The sequence below is a fragment of the Xenopus laevis genome, chromosome 7S (genome assembly GCF_017654675.1).
Source record: "Xenopus laevis strain J_2021 chromosome 7S, Xenopus_laevis_v10.1, whole genome shotgun sequence".
NCBI classification, from domain to species: Eukaryota; Metazoa; Chordata; class Amphibia; order Anura; family Pipidae; genus Xenopus; species Xenopus laevis.
The window spans coordinates 1524321-1545218 of record NC_054384.1 but is presented as its reverse complement, the minus strand read 5'-3'; the positions used below and the strand labels follow the sequence as shown (position 1 = coordinate 1545218).

General features: G+C 39.7%; 1 protein-coding gene across 38 annotated transcripts in view; it reads left to right on the top strand.

The window, feature by feature from the left end:
* LOC108697306 (transcription factor 7-like 2) overlaps positions 1-20898 on the top strand; it is a 137279-nt gene that overhangs the window by 92468 nt on the left and 23913 nt on the right. Inside the window, exon 1 of one of the 38 annotated variants that reach the window (XM_041570790.1) lies at positions 12795-13203. The exons of the other annotated variants lie outside the window; for them this stretch is intronic. Within the exon in view, the coding sequence (XP_041426724.1) occupies positions 13111-13203 (93 nt within the window). The 5' untranslated portion in view covers positions 12795-13110. Of the gene's footprint in view, positions 1-12794; positions 13204-20898 lie in introns of those variants that run through there. 38 annotated transcript variants of the gene reach the window in all.

Below are 20898 nucleotides of genomic sequence, written 5' to 3'. Positions count from 1 at the left end.
AGAGGGCAATGATCTGTGTTAGAGAAAGACATCCCCAGTCAGACGGCATTAACTGCTCTTTCTTGCGCCATCCATAATATTGCGGAGCCCGGCACTTCCACTCAACTGGGCTTTGTCACTATTAATGACAACTATCCATCAGTCTGCATGGCCTTAAATGAAGATAAATTGAATGAAAACATAACATTAAATGAATGTTTCCTATAATTACACACTCAGGGTTGTCTTAAGCGGAGCTTAATGCATTTTGTAGTGTTAATTGTAGGGTTCTATACGCTGAACCCTAATCTTTAGCGTTTCTGTTGACTCATTCACCTTCCAATGGAGTGCGGAGCTAACTAATTTTTTTGTGATCTTTCCACTTTTCTCTTTGTGAATTTTTTTTTGTTTGTGTGTAAATTGAGTACTTTTTTAATTAGGCGCGGGCATGTTTGCCATGTATTTCTCTGCTTTTTTTTTTTTTTTACATGAATAAAATAACCCTGGGAAAATGTTTCATTCTTTGATTTGACATTGAGATAATCACTTGTGATTTGACATTGAAGAGAAATAGTGAATGCAGACAGACAAAGAATTGTTTTTTTTCCCCTGCTCTAAAATAGCAATCAATATACATTGGTGTTTTCATTTGTTCTCTGCCATATCCACAAATGGCTTCAGAAAATAAAAAGGTGTTTGTGCGAGGCATGGTGGGAGTCTGCGATGGATTGTTAGAGATGCATTGACTAAGAACACTTAGATCACACCTATTGTAGCATACAAAGAATGCAGGCCCTGTGTTTTTGAGGGATTATTTTAATATGAAAGAGAAAGTTCTTGCACTTGCTGTGTTGCCAGAATAATATAACACATATAAACAGTAGACCCAGGCAGAGGTGCCATGCTCTATAGTACTTAACATCATCTCATTTAGTTGTTTGGAATCTCATTCACCCCTAAAAGTGTAGATTGGAGAAGAATGTGTTGTAATTATATGACTTGTGGCCTTCAGAAAGCTGTTGTAGGAGTTGCAGGAGGGGTTGAAGCTTGAACGTAGATGAAACATTTATTTTCGTCGGATTAGAGTCACAGCCTTCCCTTCATCACTAACCACAGCCCTTTACACCCCTTTCTCTTAGCGCTACAACAATGGATGTTCCTTGCATAGGAGATATCTTGTTTCAGGGTGCCAAGGATTCAAAGATATAGACAAGTTGTCTCTTTGGTGTTGGTTGGTCTCCTGGGTAGATCTCAGTATTTTGCTGGTAACGGTCCCTAATTGTTCATTGATGAACCATCCTAGCAGAACTTTCTGGCAAAAGAAACTTAAATTATATAATATATATATATATATTTGGAAAGAGGAATGAGAGTTCAGAAGGAGGGGGAAAGGAATATCAATTCTACAGTGTCGCATTTACCCAAATGCCATTGTATCCCACCTTTTTACACCTACTTACACCCACGCAGCCCTTTTCCGCATTCCTCTCCGGGATTTATGTCTATAAACTGCAGACTGATCCACCATTAGATATATTAACCCCTGTGAGATCTCCTGTCATCAATAAAAAAAAAAAATATATATATATATAATTTGTTTTTCTCCCCTTTAAACGCCTTTCCCATTTTATTCATTCTTTGGCTTGATTTTGTATCCCTTGTCTTGTACATCCAAAAATCCTATGTGTGCTACGATCACTTAGACAATGTAGGGTTTTCTTCGTAAATAATACATCAATAGAAGGCGAGTCTCATCTGATGGAGCCGTATGTGGCCTCTGATTCAAGGACAGTTTTTGGCTGATGAGAGGAGAAAAAAAAATAAGAAACCATAAATCGCCCACCAGCAAAGTGTGGTTAGACTGCAAGAGTCTTCTTGATACCCATCAGTGGCCTTGAACCTCACATACAGTGATCTCTAATAACATATCAGAAGGATAGGGACCAATAAACTGGACTGAGAGACACAAAAAAGCCCCTTAACGGTTTTCATGAAAAAACTTTGCCTTTGATTTCTTTTTTTTTTTTAATTTTATTTTTCGGCTGTTTAATATATATTTGGAATGCAATATTTTTTTTAATTAAAAATTTGCTTGTGTATACATTTATAATAAATCAAAACTTAACTTTAAATTAAAATATACCTATTAAATATATATATATATTAAAAATATTACATACAAGTTTGCTGATTGCATTTTTTTTATGGGTGTTTGTGCAGTGATAACAATATGGATATAGTAATGTTTCATTTGATACAAATATAATATTAAATAGAATAATATTAAAAGGATAATAGACAGGCATTTATTTTTATTTTTTAAATTCATTTATAGAAAAGAACAAAACAATTTCTTGTTTATGTTTTCCATATACAGAAAATGAACAGATCAAAAAAAAACCAAAAAAAAAAAACCAAGGCATTTGTAGTTTAAAATAAATAATAAATCAAATTGCCTTTGGGATTCCTCGTGGATATTTTTACTTGGATATCTCGCAGCCGTGTGTAATAATGCAGGGTCTTCTGCTAAAAACACAAACGCCCTATCAGAAAAGACTGCGTTTCTTTATGTTTTATGGGGGTTTTTTTTTCCTTCTCACCTGAGGGTGAAATGAGATTTCTAGCTAAATATATCCATCTGATCTTTTCCTTTGTGTGCCATTATCCCGCACTGTAATCTTAGCCTTAACACAAGTTTCACCGCCGCTTTCGCTGGTGCAAAGTTTCAAATGAAAAAAAAAAAAAAAAACACATTGAACTGAAAAGGCATCTTTTTTTGTATTTAAAAACTAAAAATTGGGACGTTTCGGATTTGCTTTTTTTTTTTTTAAATTCATTTTAATACAAAAAGTAAAACTGTAACAAACAGGGTTTTAATTAGCTTCTTGATAAGCGAGCGAGTACTCCATTATTTAATTAGAAAAATTTCTTTATGCATATTTTTAAAATGTGTAATGAAATGAAAATTTGGATAAAATGTATTTGTTTAAATTGTATTCTACATTAACAACAAACAAGAAAAACTAAATGGGATAGAATCCTGAAAATTACTTTTTTTTCCCCTACACAAATTAAATATAATTATAAGCAATTTTTTCCAAAACACATTCATTAAAAATTTCCAATGGGCAGTGGGGTAGAGAATAGAAAGAGACAAAGACTTATTTAGAGTATGTTTAAACATATATTTAAAATAACTGTCAGTTTGTATAATATTTGTATTGGGAAAATGCTTGGAATGGTTTTCTATCATTAGATAAAAAATTTTATTGGGGCGGATAGCAATATCGTAGTATAGTCCAGGCAAAAACGAGCTGCTTCCGATGAAAGGAATGTGCTCTTCCGTGTGCCTGTGTTGGGATCTACACGAGAGGAACAGGAATTCTAAGACAGATCAGAGCATTTAAGAAAATGATCCAGTTATTCTCCTTACCAGTTCTCAGCAGCCTCTGTGCCGGGAATCCATCGCCGTGACGGCTAATAGATATTCCTGTCACCTTTTGTTTAGATATTTTTGTCTTCGGTGACATTGAAGAAAATACAAGGGGGGTGGGAAGTAACCCCCGAAAAAATGTCAAAAGATCAGGAAATCAATGGTTTAGTGGAAAGTGATCTGTTTGTCTGGACGCTAGATTCTTTTGCCGCGTGCGCTGGGTCAGTGTAAGTGCTTTCTGGTAGCCACTAAAGTTGCTTTTTATTCTGTCCCTGGGAGATACAAAGGGAAACATTAAAAGGCAACACAACAGCAGAAAAGACACAGAGAAACCCCCATAGCTGACGGCTTTGTTGTGTTTCTTCTCTTTTAAAACTCTAAATAAACAGGTTTATCTGGGCTTAAAATTTCTTTTTGGCACCCACTGGTCATTGACTACATATATTCTTGAAAAATTTTTTTTATCTTACTTTATTTTCCCAATTTAGTTTTTTTCAAGGGACTGTTGTTTCATATTCCCACTGTTTCTTGTGGAAGACTTTAATTCTGCGGTTGATCATCATCATGTAGCTAACATATGCCTGCATGTTTTTTGTGTTCTAGTTTTGCTTAATACAATTGGTAAAACCAAAAAAAAGAAAGTGCCTAGAACGCAACTTTCTTGGTTTTTCCTACTTGTTGCATGGAAAATGTGTGAAATTGTTACCAGTACATCAAGATTCATATTTTGACCCAAAAATATCTTAACCAACTCGGCAGTATTGCTGCAGAAACTGCAGGGTGAATATTATTAAATTTCATTAAAGTTGTGGCGTCTTATCATAAAACTGAATTGCGATACTTTGTATTACACTCTGGGATAGCGAGATAGACATAGGATTAAAAAAACAATTTCTAGCCATTTCTAGATGATAAATTAAATTTTCTTTGCTATTTGGAGGTCCGCTTTGAAAATGCAATTGTAATGAACGCATTCAGAGCTGGAGAATAGATTTACCCTTGGCTTCAAATAGTCGACGTTATCGGGTTCTGTCATTCGTTCCTTCCTATTTTCAAGCTGCTAATTGATGTTTTTGATGTCAGCAAGAAAATTGAAGGAAATGTCATGTGTGAGGCAGCGCGGAAGTTAATAAGATTGACTTCGTTGACAGAATCTACAATGAGCGAAGAGACTGCATAATGGGACCGCTGCGAATTCGTGTGCTCTCTTTGGAGTCAAAATTGACACCTCACGCTAGGCCTGTGGTCGATAGAAAGCTGGAACATTTGGGGAAGGATCCTAATCTCGTCTTCTTCTTTTTCCCCCTCCAACTTTGGTCTTTGGAGCTTATATGGTGGAGCCAACATCTGTTTATCCGGAGGGCTTTCCTTCTGGACTGAGCCAAAGTCTTAGTTCAGTCTCCCAGTGCCCACCAACAATGCAAATTTTTTATGCTCTTTTGAGTTTGAAAGCAAAAGAGTCTGAAAAAAAAAGGGTTAGATTAAGAGGTGTCTCAAGAAAAGATATAATTTACATTGGCCAGAGTTATTTTGTATGCTTAGACTAGGAGACGCAAATCCCTGAGCACGAGTAAAATGAGAAGGCGTGGGTCCCTGAAAGATTCTTTCACAAAGAATTAAAGAGCGCTAAAGCTGATATTTTTGGTTAAAATGCAAAATAAAGCCAGAAAATCGCAGGGTAATCTCTTTTTCAACAAGAGTGATGAGGGAAAACTTTCAGGACTAAGCCAAGCTTTTGTTGCTTAATTCTCCAGTAATATTGGGAAGTTTATTGGATTTGCAGCCTGTATAATTATGGAATAGATTAGCTATGTTTGGTTCAGTGCATCTGATTATTTCGGGCCTTTAGGGAGAAGCGCTAAAACCCTAATATGTCCACCACCCCCGAAGCGGTCTGTGTTTGAAGCGGCAGCTCAAAATTGCGGTCTTAACAAAGCGCCTGGCCCGGAGGATCATCAGGCAGACATTATTCTTAGAATATCCAATTAATTCCACGGGCAGTGATCAGTTAGCGCTTCTTTTTCCCATTCTCGCCATTTGAAATGCAAACACAATGTAAAAGACATTTCTCATTGGTCTGCATCCCCCGGTTAAGCTGTTGCCGCAGGCAAAGAATATTATCGAGTGATGAGTCCGGGGGCTGAGCCGATAAAAAGGTTACAGTGCGTGATTTGCATGGAGAGTACGATTCGCTTTGGATCTATGAGCGCTAAAAGTTCATTTAACTTTTATTTGACTTTTTTATGCACGTCTGTGCCTACCGAAAGAAGGAGAGGTCATGGGTTCCCAATAGCAATAGATATCAAGCGTTCGAATGTCATTTTTGTTCTAAAAATAATTTTATTTTGCATGTGGGTTTGTATCTACTGGTCTAAGTTGTGTGTTTTTGTACATTTCCATACACCCACTTGTACATTTGTTAAGACCCACTTGTCATTTATATGGCGGCTTTAGATTGATATTTTCAACAACAATGTTTTGTTGCCAATGAGAGTGGGAAGTGGTGGCGGGTTGAACTAAAACCAGTAGGCGCCTGAACTGCTCAGACATTTCAAAAGATTATTTTGCATCAGTCAAATCAACTCTACGTTATCAAAGGTGCCAAATTTAGAAGTAAAAATGGTACAATGTGCAGCGGGGAAGGTGACGCCCTAAGTCAGTCCGCTGAGAACTTCAGGTTGTCTTTAGCAATGTTCTCTAGGTGAGCCTCCTTCCATCTTCCACCTCTTTCCAATAAATGGAGTAAGTGCTGGGCAGTCTTTGTTGATTTAAAGATGTAACAGATGTGTATTTTTATCCTTTCTTGATCTCTAAAAATTTCCTTTTTTTTTTTAACGCCAAGAAAGTGAGGGGGGGGGAAGCAGAGGGAGGGATCACCCAACTTCAAACCACATTAAATGTACTAGGCTGGCTAGTTGTGTTGGAGGTTTGACATGTTTCATCCGAATCCTTGGTACCCCAACCTAATCCACTTTCAGAAGGGACCGGGAAAGCTGATCCCGACTTGGTCCCCTCCTTATTCTTGACTTGTCTGTGAGGAGTGAGGCAGGTGACTCCCCATAGCTCAGTTTTCATGACAACGTGCCATTAGAAATTGCAGCCCCGTTGATCAATCCTCTGTACGTGACAGTTTTGCCGCAAGGCCTGGTCCTTTGACAACCAGTGCTCTCTGCCTTTTCCCTCCTATTTTTTCCTTCCACTAATTGGGGAAAGTTTTTTCTCTTGTGCTTGTAGCATAAGGAATCCTTTTGAAAATTGTCACAATCGAGCGATGACTTGAAATGTAAGTAGGTTAAGTATCAACATTAAAACACAAAAAGATATTACTTTAAAAACCTTCATCAGAGTCGATTTATTTAGCAAACAAACTCATAAAAATTTTTTAGAGGGGCTGTAAAGGTTTCATTTCCTATTTCTATTGTTGTATTTATCATTTTTGGGAATAAATTAAAAGAGAACATTTTGGAGTAGTATCTGAAAAGTTAACTTTTAATTACAGTGATTGTTGTTCTGTCTTAAATGATGTAAATGAATAATAAGACACCATTGTATTGGTTGCAAGTACATTTCTGTATAAAAAAAACACTTTGTATGTTTACATGAATACAAAATAAAAATAAATTAAATAAAGGGCATTTATATTCATGCTCAGTAACCCCTGACAAAATGAAAAAAAAAAATTGGCAGTAAATACGATGCCAATTTGAATCATTTTAATTAAATTGTATTTGTGCTCTAATTTTGTGAAATTAGCCGTTTCTTATGAAATTGCCTGAGCTCATAATCAAGGTTGCTTTTTGCAATACAATACCAGATCTCATTTGCACCAAGCATTTAAAACACAATTGCTTCTTTCTTTTTTGTATTATTAAATATGCTGTTGAGGCTGACATGTTCATTAAATGCATCCGCGTTTTTTACGTCTCCAAAAAGTCCATCAAATATTAATGGAATCCATACGACACTAAATGCTACAAAACAGCTCCTGGAACGCCGAGCTGAGGAATGGGGGAATTATTAAAAACAAATAATCCATAATGAAATCTGTTGAGGGGAGAATTTCGGCTAATTTCTCCATCTTTGGTGCGTGTGTGAGCTCTTTAGAAACCTGTAATTGCTGCAATTAAGTTCCTTTTTTTTCTAGTTCCTTTTTGTTTTTTGATTGGTTTCGGAAATCACATTACAATGAAGGGTACATTTTATATAATTAATTTTTGCCATTGTACAAATCATTTGCTAAAATTTGCCTTATTAACATTATAAGACTCTGACTGGTATCACATGAGACACAACGTGGGAGAAGGCCAGCTCGGGGAGAATTTGGCTTTAAACCCTCCGCAGATCGGCGTGAGGATCAAAGCAGCTTGTTTTATATGGCTGTGTGAGACTTTGAAGTCTTGACTTCACCTACAGCACTCATTTCATCAAGTTCACTAGTGTCTTAATAGCAGATCAATAAGTTTCAAAGTCGGAGAGTTAATTTGAAACTAGTGCTGATGCCTTCGTGCTGGGGAAGCGGGGGAAAGAGATAGGAGTGGAAACGGAGCATTAAAAAAAAAAACCCGAGTGTGATGTGTACTTAGTAGCTGTTATTTTAATTTGTGAAATCAGATTTGAAACATTAGAAGCTCCAACCAGCTCCTTGCAGGATTAAAGACTTTGTAATATTCAAATAAAACAAGAGGGAAAACGTTTTCACTCCTTTAGAACCAAATGGGAAGGAAAAAGACGAGTATTTGGCATCTTCCGACACAGCCTTGTCGCAACACAATCGTTATTACTCAATGGGCAGTTACACAACAGAATCGGTTTCCTGAAACACAATTTACTGCATTCAGAGAGAAAAAAGAGACTTTTAAGAAAAAATAAAAAGGGAAAATAAGGACGAGAGTGTTTTATTTAAGTAGCGAAATGTTTGTTTAATGCACATCGAATGCGGCAGTCACCGTACTATTAAAGTCAGTGATCGTGAGAAAATGCCGTTTGATAAATATTCATTTTGTCTGCTGACGTCACAGTGAATTTCCAAACTATTCCTTTTGCCTGAATGTTGCCTAAATACAAACATCTTTTTATTGTGGGGGAAAACAAAATTTTTCTCTCGATGTATGTGCGCTTATTCTGCGGCCGCCCTTAAATAATCCCTTCTTTATCAACAGAGCCTTTTCTTTTAATTTGCCCAAAGTGCGGATGGAAAATTTCAGCGACAGACAAGGCTGGGAAAATAGATAAACAGAAAATCTTTTAATTCTTTTTTTGTGTTTTTCCTCCACCTTCTTAAAACCATCTGCATGCGGCGTAGTGTCTTTTTCTGGATTTTTTTTTTACATTTTGGCATCAGGGGTCAAATTCACAGCCTTCTGGAGCAAGCCTCTAATTTAGAATGTTCATCTAAGGGTTGCTAATGGTATTAGGGGCCATTGGCATGGACAGTGGGAGCTGGAGATTAGCGCAGAGCCAAAGAAACCTTTACCTTGATGATTCATGGGCCAGATTAGCTCCCACATCTGTCATTCTGCCTCCTTCTCTCCTCCTTAAATTAAATAGAAAGGGTAAATAATAGATAAATGCTAACACCAGGACAAACAAATTACAGGATAAATTAAACAATATCTTATCCATTGACTGAAGTGCTTAAACATCAGTGTTTTCTATGTGAAAAAATATAATTTTCGAATTTCTGTTTGATTTCAATTGTGATGTTGTCTGTTGACATTGTTACCTCCCATGAAAACGTGCAATATTTGGTTTATATAATAGATTAATAGTCCAGTTGCATTGTTCTTCTGAAAAAAAAAAAAAATCAAAAAGATCTTGATCTTAAATCCCCTGTTTTCTTTGATATTTCAATTCCTTTATTTCACTCTCCCTTCCCAAAAAAAAAGGGACACATTTATGATATGTTTATTAGTGGGAAATTGTCACTAGACAGAAAGGCAACAGATTTTTTAAAACTTGTATAAATGCAGCAATTTGTCTACTAAAAAGCAAGGGAGACACCACCGGGGAACAACGGGGGTTGGGAGTCAAAACTGTTTCTTGTCAAATTTCATCTAAATATTATTTACTGCAAGGTGCAGAGGGAAGATGTAAAAAATTAACCAGATGGGATTAGTGTTCTGTAGTTTTTTTTTTTTTATCATTTTTATTTATTTTTTTAAAAAAATGCCTGAATTAAAAAAAATCAAGATATTTTTCAATAAATTCATGATTTATTCCACAATAACGAAATAGTTAAGCGTATTTTGTGCCACTTCACACGTAATGATCTCTACTTCATTAAAAGCGAATTAATCTGTTCCCCTATCCCCTGGGAGACACCTTTAAGATGATGATGATATTGTATTTCCCCCCCCCCCCGAATTGTTAAAAAAAAAATCTAGCAGATTTGGTCCCTGTCAGTCAGAAATAATTGTGTTCTTAATCTTGTCCCTGATGGATGGCTCCGAGTTCAGCAACGGACCAGCTCCAATGACAAATACAATATTAATATTCATTAAGTGCTTTGACAATGCTAATTCTGATGCACTAGTAAAGGCCCTTCCAAAGTTAGCGGCCAAAAGCTTCAGAGCTGCGCAAGGTGGCAAGATAATTTGTGCTGGTTTGCTGAGCTGAAGGCTTTTAAAGTCTTTCGCAAAAAAACCTAGGTACCATAAACAAAAAAGAGAAAGGGGGAAAAAGTTCTGAAGCATTGGAAGGCAGGGCTGCGGAAATAATACGATCACAGCCCGCGAAAAAATTTGACACATCCGATGAAGCTTCTTTGAGCGAAAATTTTCTACAAAGTTGCAACAAAAAAGGCATAGCATGGTAAGTCGGCACAATTTTTTTTTTTTGATTTTGTTTAATCTTTTTGATCTTTTCAATTATCGCTATTTGAAGATCAATAGTTATTTCTTTTTACCCCCTCTGCTTCGGAGGCGCAGCGGCGGATTGATATTTGCCTGGGATACCCATCGTTTTTATAGAGAAGACTACCTCAAGTTTTTCTCTCTAAATTTTTTAGGCTTCCCACGCCTAGGAACCAATTCACTCTGCAGGCGCGTGTATTTTAACCAGCTTTAATGTAGGAAGGAATTTTTAGTGATAGATTTTTTTTTTTTAAATGTAGTAGGGAGTAAATTTCATTTTACGAATTTTGTGCGTTACTTTTTTTTTTTTTTTTATCTTGATGGTGTTGGTTTTATTTCCCTTTTTGCACTTGCCACATTTCACTACCACGTTAGGGCTTAGGAACTTTGGAGACAGACGGGGGGATTTTTGACTTTTATATTTGCCCAGTCGGGAGGCAGAATATCTGCTTTTGTTCCTCTCGCTGAACGGAGGGTTCGAAAAAAGGGGAAAAAGGTGGGGAGGGAGGGTGGGGAGAGAGACAAGAATTATGCACAGGAAAAAAAAAACCCCAAAGCTTTCATAAGAGGACCCTCGTTGAATTGGGGAGATCTTTAGTAATTATGCTGTTCCCTGCAAACCAAGTTAATACTTTTGGATGCCTAAACTCGAGCATCTTAAGTGAAGATCTGCTGTGGATAGCCTCGCTCGCTCTCTCTGCTCTTTCCTATCGCTCGGCTCTGAGTCATTTGGGGTACGGTGCTGCCCTCCAGTGGAACCACTAAGCGCCTCTCTGCTAAACACTCTCCCACCATGTCTTTTTGTGGAATACACTAACGGCAGCATGCTCCAGAGCCAGCACACTGAAGCACCCCTAGTAATACTTGTAAATGGTAAGAGAAGCCCGTCCTTCATCTTTCTGCCTGTCTGTCCTCTTTCTCTTCTTTTCTGTCCAGTAAAGTGGTCTTTCAATCAGTATTTTTGTTCCATCTTTTATCTCTATTTTTTTTTTTAGCTCTTTAGTGTTTCAAAGTATACAAAAAGGACTAAGTCCACTTTTATTGGTTTTGGTGGAAGAATGTTTTTGAAAATGTTTTGCAAAGGGTTTTTGTAAAGTTACTTGAATCAACTTGACACACTTGAGGGGCATTTGTGAATTGTAGGGGCAGAACAACATTGTGACTGCAGCTTCTCCATTCTCCATCTGGTTTTATTTCTCTTTGAATGTTTCCATAAAGGACGTTGTACCCAACCGTAGATCACAGTTTGTCTTCTAAACAAACAATGAACCTAAACCGTAACCTATTTCCAAGCTCTGCTGGATATGATCCATTTCACTTTTTATTTTTCCTTGTTTTACCCCCTCTCTGGTTTCTTTTCTTTTTTTCTTAAACTTCTCCAGCCAGCAAAGCATTTCCAGCTGCCTAATGTTTGACTTAGTGGGCGATTGTTGGGCGTCAGGGCACTGTCCATCAATGGCGGGCAGACTTTTTGGTTTACTTAAGAAATTGCACGTGTTACAAAGGGAGTTGCTGGAGTGTGGTGGCCGCTCTGAATAGAGGGAGGAGGGGGCAATTAGCAGTCTCTTGTTTGGAATTTTACTTGTCAAATCCAAGTCCTGTGACTTTTGTTAGCCCCTTGTAAAAGGAAATCACTGTGTTTTGTTTTGGTATTAGGGGCCTTTAAGGCTTCAGGCTGACACTGCAGCGCTAGATAATGTGAAAGGGGAAATAAATTTGGAGTGCGTTCCCGGGGGAGCTGAGAGTTCACTCCATAATTGATTTGTTTGCTTGTATTGTCGTTTTTAAGTTAATTTGAAAATTTGACAGGGGGTGAAAAAGAGCGGCTGTATCTGTATTGATTCACTTTGCCTAAAATCTGCAGATAATCCAGATTATCCGTTTAACTCGCTCTCCCCGAAGGCACCATTGTGCAGTTTAAAATTACATTTGCGGAAATTTTGTAGTTAAAAAAGCTGATTTTTTTTCCCCATCAAACCCATTGTAACCTACACAACCAAATTTGTTGTTGAAGAAGCTTGGAGAAAAAATTGAAATTTGTAATGACAAAATCTAGGACTGTCAGAAATAACTATATATTTTTTAGGCAGTGCCAAAAGTGGGCTTTTTAAAATGACGGCCTGTCTTCTGCAGAACACGTCTCACTTGGCCAGTCCCGAAAGCTTCTTAGAACCCTTCTTCCCCGCACGTTAGAGACAATAGCTGCCCGGAGTTGCTGGTCTATGGGATCATTGACCACTGGGAGTCTGTTTTCACAAAAGCCATTGTCTTGTTTACTAGTCACTTAAACCAAGATTGATATTTAATTCAGTGAAAGGCAAAAAGGAGACTGGTGGGATAAAGGCAAGAGCGAGGCTGGTGAGATAAAACAAGTGCACAGGCCACACAGGTTCAGTTGTGACTGTCGGCAGCAAAACTGTCTGAAGCCAATCCTTGAGGAAATTTGGAAATTAGATTGTGGAATTTTTTGTTTCTTCCTGCAACTGATTGGGCTTCTCCTGTTTTTTAGTATTTCTCCTCTCTGTTCTGATCTACAAGGCTCTGTTCTGCTGCAGAGGGTAGACTTGGCACGGGTTGGGCTGTGCCAGTAGAACGCAGAGCAATTTTTGGAAGACTTTTGCCATGACTGGTTCTAGTGGACTTAGCTAAGAAGCTGGCTATGAGGCAGGAACATGAAGTGGAGGCCGGCAAGCTCAGAAGGAGGCACCTGAAGTTGGGATGTAGCAATGTCATTGGGTGACCAAGTCTAGAACGGTAACCCGACTGGTGGAGAGAACAGAAGCTGTGGGAATTGGGGTTAGAGGAAGGAAGGTTGCAATGTACACTGGGGATGCTGCCTGAGTTGGGATGGAGGGACCAAGTGATAAGAATCCTGTGCCAGGCTATGGATTATCTTTGCTGCAGGACATTGGCACTTGGCACCTCAATCTAAATAGCTGGGTGAGTACAGGAACCTTTTCTTATTATTTGTATTAGATTTGTGCTGGAAAACCTCCTTGATCCCCCTTCCTTTCAGTAAGCAAAGTCCCCCCTCCCATTGGTTTATTTAACAACATTTTAACCAGTTAGATGCTGGATGTGGCCTGCAGTTCCTTGGCTGAGCCTAGCGCCTTTGTTCCGCTTATGACCACTGATGCTTGTACTCCTCCTTGTCTCTAGAAGAATATTACACCGGCCTCAGCAAGTATAAGGTTAAATAATTCATCAGGCAACTGAGCGGTGCACGTTGGCTAGCTGTTTCCTAAAAAGGCTTGTGTGAAACACTGAGACGCAGGAGGGGAAATACAGGCGCGGATTGGGCTGATGAATGGATTCCGGCGATTGTGTGCGCGTTACGAGGCACAGCCGGGGGACCGAGGGGAAGTTATCGATCCATTGCTCTAAATGAGCCATTTCAGAAAGAGACAATGATGCTCAGAATGTTTCAAGTCACTGTCTTGGCTGATTCTGCTGCAGCCTGCTCCTGATGCATCTCTATCAGATACTGGTCTGAGTGTGACTGGGAATATTGGGGGGGTGGAGGTTGAGGGGCAAATATATCTGGTTTCCATAAGGCAAAGGATTTTTTAGGGAAAGGGAAAGAAAAGTTGGATTTGGAAACTTTTCTTACTTAAAATGCAGTACTAGATACACATATCCAGATATTTACAGACCTTGTGGGACTACGACTCCCAGAATCCCCCAAGAGCCGTATATGACTGCATCCTGCTGATATTTTGATGTTCAAACAACTTTATGTGCAGTGGTGTAGGGGTTAATGTCAAATACATGAAATACAAAAACTGATATTTTACATAAAAATTAACCTTATTACCTCTCAAGCCTTGTATTTAACAACTACTTTATATTTATATATATATATAGGAAAAAAGCAGTATTAGCTATATTCCCTTTTTGGTTTCTTTTTAATTACTATAATTGTACAAAAAAATAAGGACCAAGGCCCAATGATATCTTATAGGGTTAGTTATCTGGCCTACGTTATACTGATATATTACTGTTGTACTGACACTGTATGTAAGTCTTTATGATGATAAACATTTTCTCTTTCTATTGACATTTGCACTACTGTCCCCCTCACTATCCATCAACTCTACCATTGACTTTATTGGGAGACGACTATCCCTGCCAGTAGCTCTAATGTGGGAATTAGGGACAATAATCTCTTGTACCTGTTGTGTCAGGCTGTTTCCATTGAAGTTACTGGGATGTTTTCTGCTGCCTAAAATGCATTGGGCCAGACAATATCCCATGTACCATCAACCTTAGTATGAAGAGGTTGGGAGTTGCAAGGGTGCAGCAATGGGTCTGCTGTTGTACCAAATTGTGGTCTTCAAAGTATGCAAATTATTTGGCATTTTTTGGGAATATTTAATGCATTTTTGCAGATTTTAATTGTGAACACTGTGATTAGGTTGTTTGGCTCAACTACATTTTGGAGGGGTGGCCTAGGAACATATGCTCTAGGCCCCACTAATCTTTGAGCCTTTTATATAAGCAACGGTGAGGAAAGGAGGAGGATAACAGGGCAAGATTGAGAAAGTAGAGCAATAAGGATACAGTAGAGCAGCATGGAGTCACTAGGGCAAGATGGAGACAGTAGGACAAGAAGGAGACAATAGAGCAAGATTGAGTCACTAGGGCAAGATGGAGACAGTAGAGTAAGAAGGAGACAATAAGGCAAGATTGAGTCACTAGGGCAAGATGGAGACAGTAGAGTAAGAAGGAGACAATAGGGCAAGATTGAGTCACTAGGGCAAGATGGAGACAGTAGAGTAAGAAGGAGACAATAGGGCAAGATTGAGTCACTAGGGCAAGATGGAGACAGTTGGACATGTGGGACAAAATGGAGACAGTAGGGCAAGATGGAGACAGTAGAACAAGATGGAGACAGTAGGACAAGATGGAGACAGTATGGCAATATGGAGACAGAATTGCAAGATGGAGACAGTAGAGTAAGAAGGAGACAATAGATCAAGATTGAGTCACTAGGGTACGATGGAGACAGTTGGACATGTGGGACAAAATGGAGACTGTAGGGCAAAATGGAACAGTAATATGGTGATGTAGGATAACATGGAGACGGTAGAAAACATTTGTGACAGTAGGGCAAGAAGTTGACAGCAGTACTCTGTGCCAACATGTGGTCTTTAACCATGTCAGATCTACAGATCCCTGTACATAGATTCATATTTATGTATCACTAAGTGTTGCAGTTAGCCCTTGGCTTAGCCGGCTGTAGGAAAGAGTTTGCCGGGCTCTGGGAATGGCCTGCAGAGCGGGAGATGTTGGTGCGCAAGAGCTCAAGCTATTTTTAATGGATCCTTTCGGCATGAACTGAAGCTCCCTCTCAGCACAGACACAGTGGCCCCAGGGGGGCTCAGAAATTCAGAACTGCCACAGACCTTTTCTATGCAATGAAGAGCTGGGCAGAAAGGGTCTGACCAACCCTCCTCCATGTTACTTTTTGTGTTATTGTTCTCCTTCATAAAAGCACCTGGGCCGTCCCCACTTGTGTAGAAAAAGGACCCTGTAGGGGGCATTGAGGAGAACAGGGCCGGGAGGCAGGAAGAGCTGTAGCCCAACTTGTTTCCTCCGTCTGTTGATTATCTGTCTCTGCTGAGAGGGGCAACCTCTCCCCCCTCCTGGCTTGTGGCTCGCTCCAACAGGAGCTGGAATGTATACAGGGAAGGAGGTGCCATATTGATTCCCTTAGACAGTACAGTATGAGGGTATAGCTTATTGTGTGCCCAGAACATTCCTTCTCTGTATATTTGTATTTATACATATGGGAGGAGGAGGTGCCATATTGATTCCCTTAGACAGTACAGTATGAGGGTATAGCTTATTGTGTGCCCAGAACATTCCTTCTCTGTATATTTGTATTTATACATATGGGAGGAGGAGGTGCCATATTGATTCCCTTAGACAGTACAGTATGAGGGTATAGCTTATTGTGTGCCCAGAACATTCCTTCTCTGTATATTTGTATTTATACATATGGGAGGAGGTGCCATATTGATTCCCTTAGACAGTACAGTATGAGGGTATAGCTTATTGTGTGCCCAGAACATTCCTTCTCTGTATATTTGTATTTATACATATGGGAGGAGGAGGTGCCATATTGATTCCCTTAGACAGTACAGTATGAGGGTATAGCTTATTGTGTGCCCAGAACATTCCTTCTCTGTATATTTGTATTTATACATATGGGAGGAGGAGGTGCCATATTGATTCCCTTAGACAGTACAGTATGAGGGTATAGCTTATTGTGTGCCCAGAACATTCCTTCTCTGTTATTTATATTTACTCCCTTTCTGATTGTGATTCCAGAAAGGATTATAACAGAATTTACAATATCAGTCACTAATAGACTTATTAGACACAGAACAGCTGTTTAATTCCTCGTAATACCACCTTCACTATGCAAACTGTTTGTTTTAATCGATAGGCCAGTTTATTGCATAACCAACAAGAGTATTATGCACTTGATAGTGACCCATGAGATGTGTGTATATATATATATGTGTGTGTGTGTGTAACAATGTGCCATGTTTGTTGTGACTCCTAAAGTTTCTTTATTTTTGTGAATACAATAGAAGGCACATCAGTGGGTGGGGGTGTCAATTCCGTGTGTACTGACCCCTATACTAGTTTATTAGACAGAGAGAGTTCATTATAAGAGATACAGATTGGTAACAGAAGTTGTGTCCTTTTCGGTGGCTTCTGCTTTGAGAGAAGAGATTGCAGTTTGCTGGAGCAGTTACACACACTGACCTGCACAACTATATCAGATATACCAGCAAATGTTGTGTGATACCTGCAATCACTGGAGTGGCCAGACTCTGATTCGGGGGGACATTGGCCGGATATTAAATATTAAAGTTGATGTTTGTCATGTTTGTGGGAGGCTTATGTGTGACTGCACAATTATGTAGCATGACATGTGTCGCAGCCACGATTGACTCGGAGGCATTTCCCATAACGTGCGCTGAATAAGCAGCCACTCACCTGTCATGGGAACCTGCAGAAATCACAGAATTATCAAAGGCAACAGAAATAAGCTGCTTTCATTTGTTCCTTGCATGTTTCTTATCCAGATATTTTAACATAAATTACAGGATTTCAAATGCCTTAGATGAGTGTGTCCAAGTCCTCCTTATCTCCTGCACTCTCATTACCCAAACTGTCTCCCAAAGCCAGTAGGACAAGATGGAGACAGTAGGGTAAGATGGAGACAGTAGGACAAGATGGAGACAGTAGGACAAGAAGGAGACAGTAGGACAAGAAGGAGACAGTAGGGCAAGATGGAGACAGTAGGACAAGAAGGAGACAGTAGGACAAGAAGGAGACAGTAGGACAAGATGGAGACAGCAGGGCAAGATGGAGACAGTAGGGCAAGAAGGAGACAGTAGGGCAAGATGGAGACAGTAGGGCAAGATGGAGACAGTAGGACAAGATGGAGACAGTAGGACAAGAAGGAGACAGTAGGGCAAGATGGAGACAGTAGGACAAGATGGAGACAGTAGGGCAAGATGGAGACAGTAGGACAAGAAGGAGACAGTAGGACAAGAAGGAGACAGTAGGGCAAGATGGAGACAGTAGGACAAGAAGGAGACAGTAGGACAAGAAGGAGACAGTAGGACAAGATGGAGACAGCAGGGCAAGATGGAGACAGTAGGGCAAGAAGGAGACAGTAGGGCAAGATGGAGACAGTAGGGCAAGATGGAGACAGTAGGACAAGATGGAGACAGTAGGACAAGAAGGAGACAGTAGGGCAAGATGGAGACAGTAGGACAAGATGGAGACAGTAGGGCAAGATGGAGACAGTAGGGCAAGATGGAGACAGTAGGACAAGATGGAGACAGTAGGACAAGATGGAGACAGTAGGGCAAGATGGAGACAGTAGAACAAGATGGAAACAGTAGGACAAGATGGAGACAGTAGGACAAGATGGAGACAGTAGGACAAGATGGAGACAGTAGGGCAAGATGGAGACAGTAGAACAAGATGGAAACAGTAGGACAAGATGGAGACAGTAGGACAAGAAGGAGACAGCAGGGCAAGATGGAGACAGTAGGGCAAGAAGGAGACAGTAGGGCAAGATGGAGACAGTAGGGCAAGATGGAGACAGTAGGACAAGATGGAGACAGTAGGACAAGAAGGAGACAGTAGGACAAGAAGGAGACAGTAGGGCAAGATGGAGACAGTAGGACAAGATGGAGACAGTAGGACAAGATGGAGACAGTAGGACAAGAAGGAGACAGTAGGACAAGAAGGAGACAGTAGGACAAGAAGGAGACAGTAGGGCAAGATGGAGACAGTAGGACAAGATGGAGACAGTAGGACAAGATGTAGATAGTAGGGCAAGATGGAGACAAGACAAGATGGAGACAGTAGGACAAGATGGAAATAGTAGTGCAAGATGTAGACAGTAGGGCAATATGGGATCAGTGACAATGCTAGTGGCAGTATTGGAAGATGATGACAATAGGGCAAGATAGGGACAGGGGGCAAGGTGGTGATGGTAGAGGAACATGGTGACAATAGGATAATGGTGCAAATAAATGGCAGTATTGGAAGATGATGACAATAGGGCAAGATAGGGACAGGGGGCAAGGTGGTGATGGTAGAGGAACATGGTGACAATAGGATAATGGTGCAAATAAATGGAGAATATGTTGCAAGGAGAGCAAGATAGTGACAGAAGTACAAGATGGCAACAATAGGAGAGTAGCAAAATATGTAGAGGTAGATATAGACACTTGTTCAAGATGAAGGCAGTAAACCAAGACAGAGACAGAAGGCAAAGATGGAGATGGTAGAGCAAGATGGGGCAGTAGGGCAAGATGGAGGTGGTAGGACAAGATGAAGACAGTAGGATAAGAGGGAGGTGGTAGGACAAGATGGAGACAGTAGGATGAAATGGAGGTAGTAGGGCAAGATGGAGACAGTAGAGCAAAATAGGGGTGTTAGGACAAGATGGAGACAGTAGGATAAGATGGGGGTAGAACAAGATGGAGACAGTAGGATAAGATGAAGATGGTAGGGCAAGATGGAGATGATAGGACTAGATGGAGACAGTTGCGCAATACCATGGCAGTAGAGTAAGATTACACCTGTGTCACTTTAGTTGACTAATGTAGAGCTTTGTTGAATAATACAGTGACTTGCACTACAGTAGTAGTGAAATGGCACTATATCTAAAATTACTACTTTTATAAATAAGGGAGATCCCAAAAAAGTCTGTTCTGCCACCTACTGCTATAGGTTACTGTGCTCCATGGGTGTCCTGTAGTATGAGCACAAGCTTCTTATGGAAATGAAGGTGCAATGTGAGAGCCTAATCCGCTTGTGTGTTTGTACAAGGGCTTCTAATCTGGTTAAATGTTCCGCCTTGTGAGATTTCAGATGAATCCCTCCATTGGGAATTGGGATTGTTGGGTTGGATTACTGAGTATTGTGCCGGGATGCAGTCAGGTGCAGCGCTGAGCTCTCGGCCTCGTAAGGGGGAAAGCACTTTATTAACGTTAAAAATGAAAGTTAATTTACAGAAAATCATAGACATTTATTTTCATACTACTTGTATATATCTGTTTACTGTGATATATTGTAATTACTCATTAATTAGGGCCTCACTGGAATTCTCCTTATTGTTATTTATTTCTTTAGTGACACCTATGGGAGGAGGTGCCATATTAATTTAGTTTATTTGTATTTATACATAAATGGCTGCCCCAACAGCTACACAGCAGCTTGTTTATCTAAACTATAGTAGTACTTATCTGTTATCTACTGTGTATCCTGCGCTTGAATGGCTGCCCCCATGGCTACACAGCAGCTTGTTTATATAAACTATAGTAGTACTTATCTGTTATCTACTGTGTATATGGTGCTTGAATGGCTGTCCCATGGCTACACAGCAGCTTGTTTATATAAACTATAGTAGTACTTATCTGTTATCTACTGTGTATCCTGTGCTTGAATGGCTGCCCACATGGCTACACAGCAGCTTGTTTATATAAACTATAGTAGTAGTTATCTGTTATCTACTGTGTATCCTGTGCTTGAATGGCTGCCCCCATGGCTACACAGCAGCTTGTTTATATAAACTATAGTAGTACTTATCTGTTATCTACTGTGTATCCTGTGCTTGAATGGCTGCCCCCATGGCTACACAGCAGCTTGTTTATATAAACTATAGTAGTACTTATCTGTTATCTACTGTGTATCCTGTGCTTGAATGGCTGCCCCTATGTCTACACAGCAGCTTGTTTATATAAACTATAGTAGTACTTATCTGTTATCTACTGTGTATCGTGTGCTTGAATGGCTGCCCCCATGGCTACACAGCAGCTTGTTTATATAAACTATAGTAGTACTTATCTGTTATCTACTGTGTATCCTGTGCTTGAATGGCTGCCCCCATGGCTACACAGCAGCTTGTTTATATAAACTATAGTAGTACTTATCTTTTATCTACTGTGTATCCTGTGCTTGAATGGCTGCCCCCATGGCTACACAGCAGCTTGTTTATATAAACTATAGTAGTACTTATCTGTTATCTACTGTGTATCCTGTGCTTGAATGGCTGCCCCCATGGCTACACAGCAGCTTGTTTATATAAACTATAGT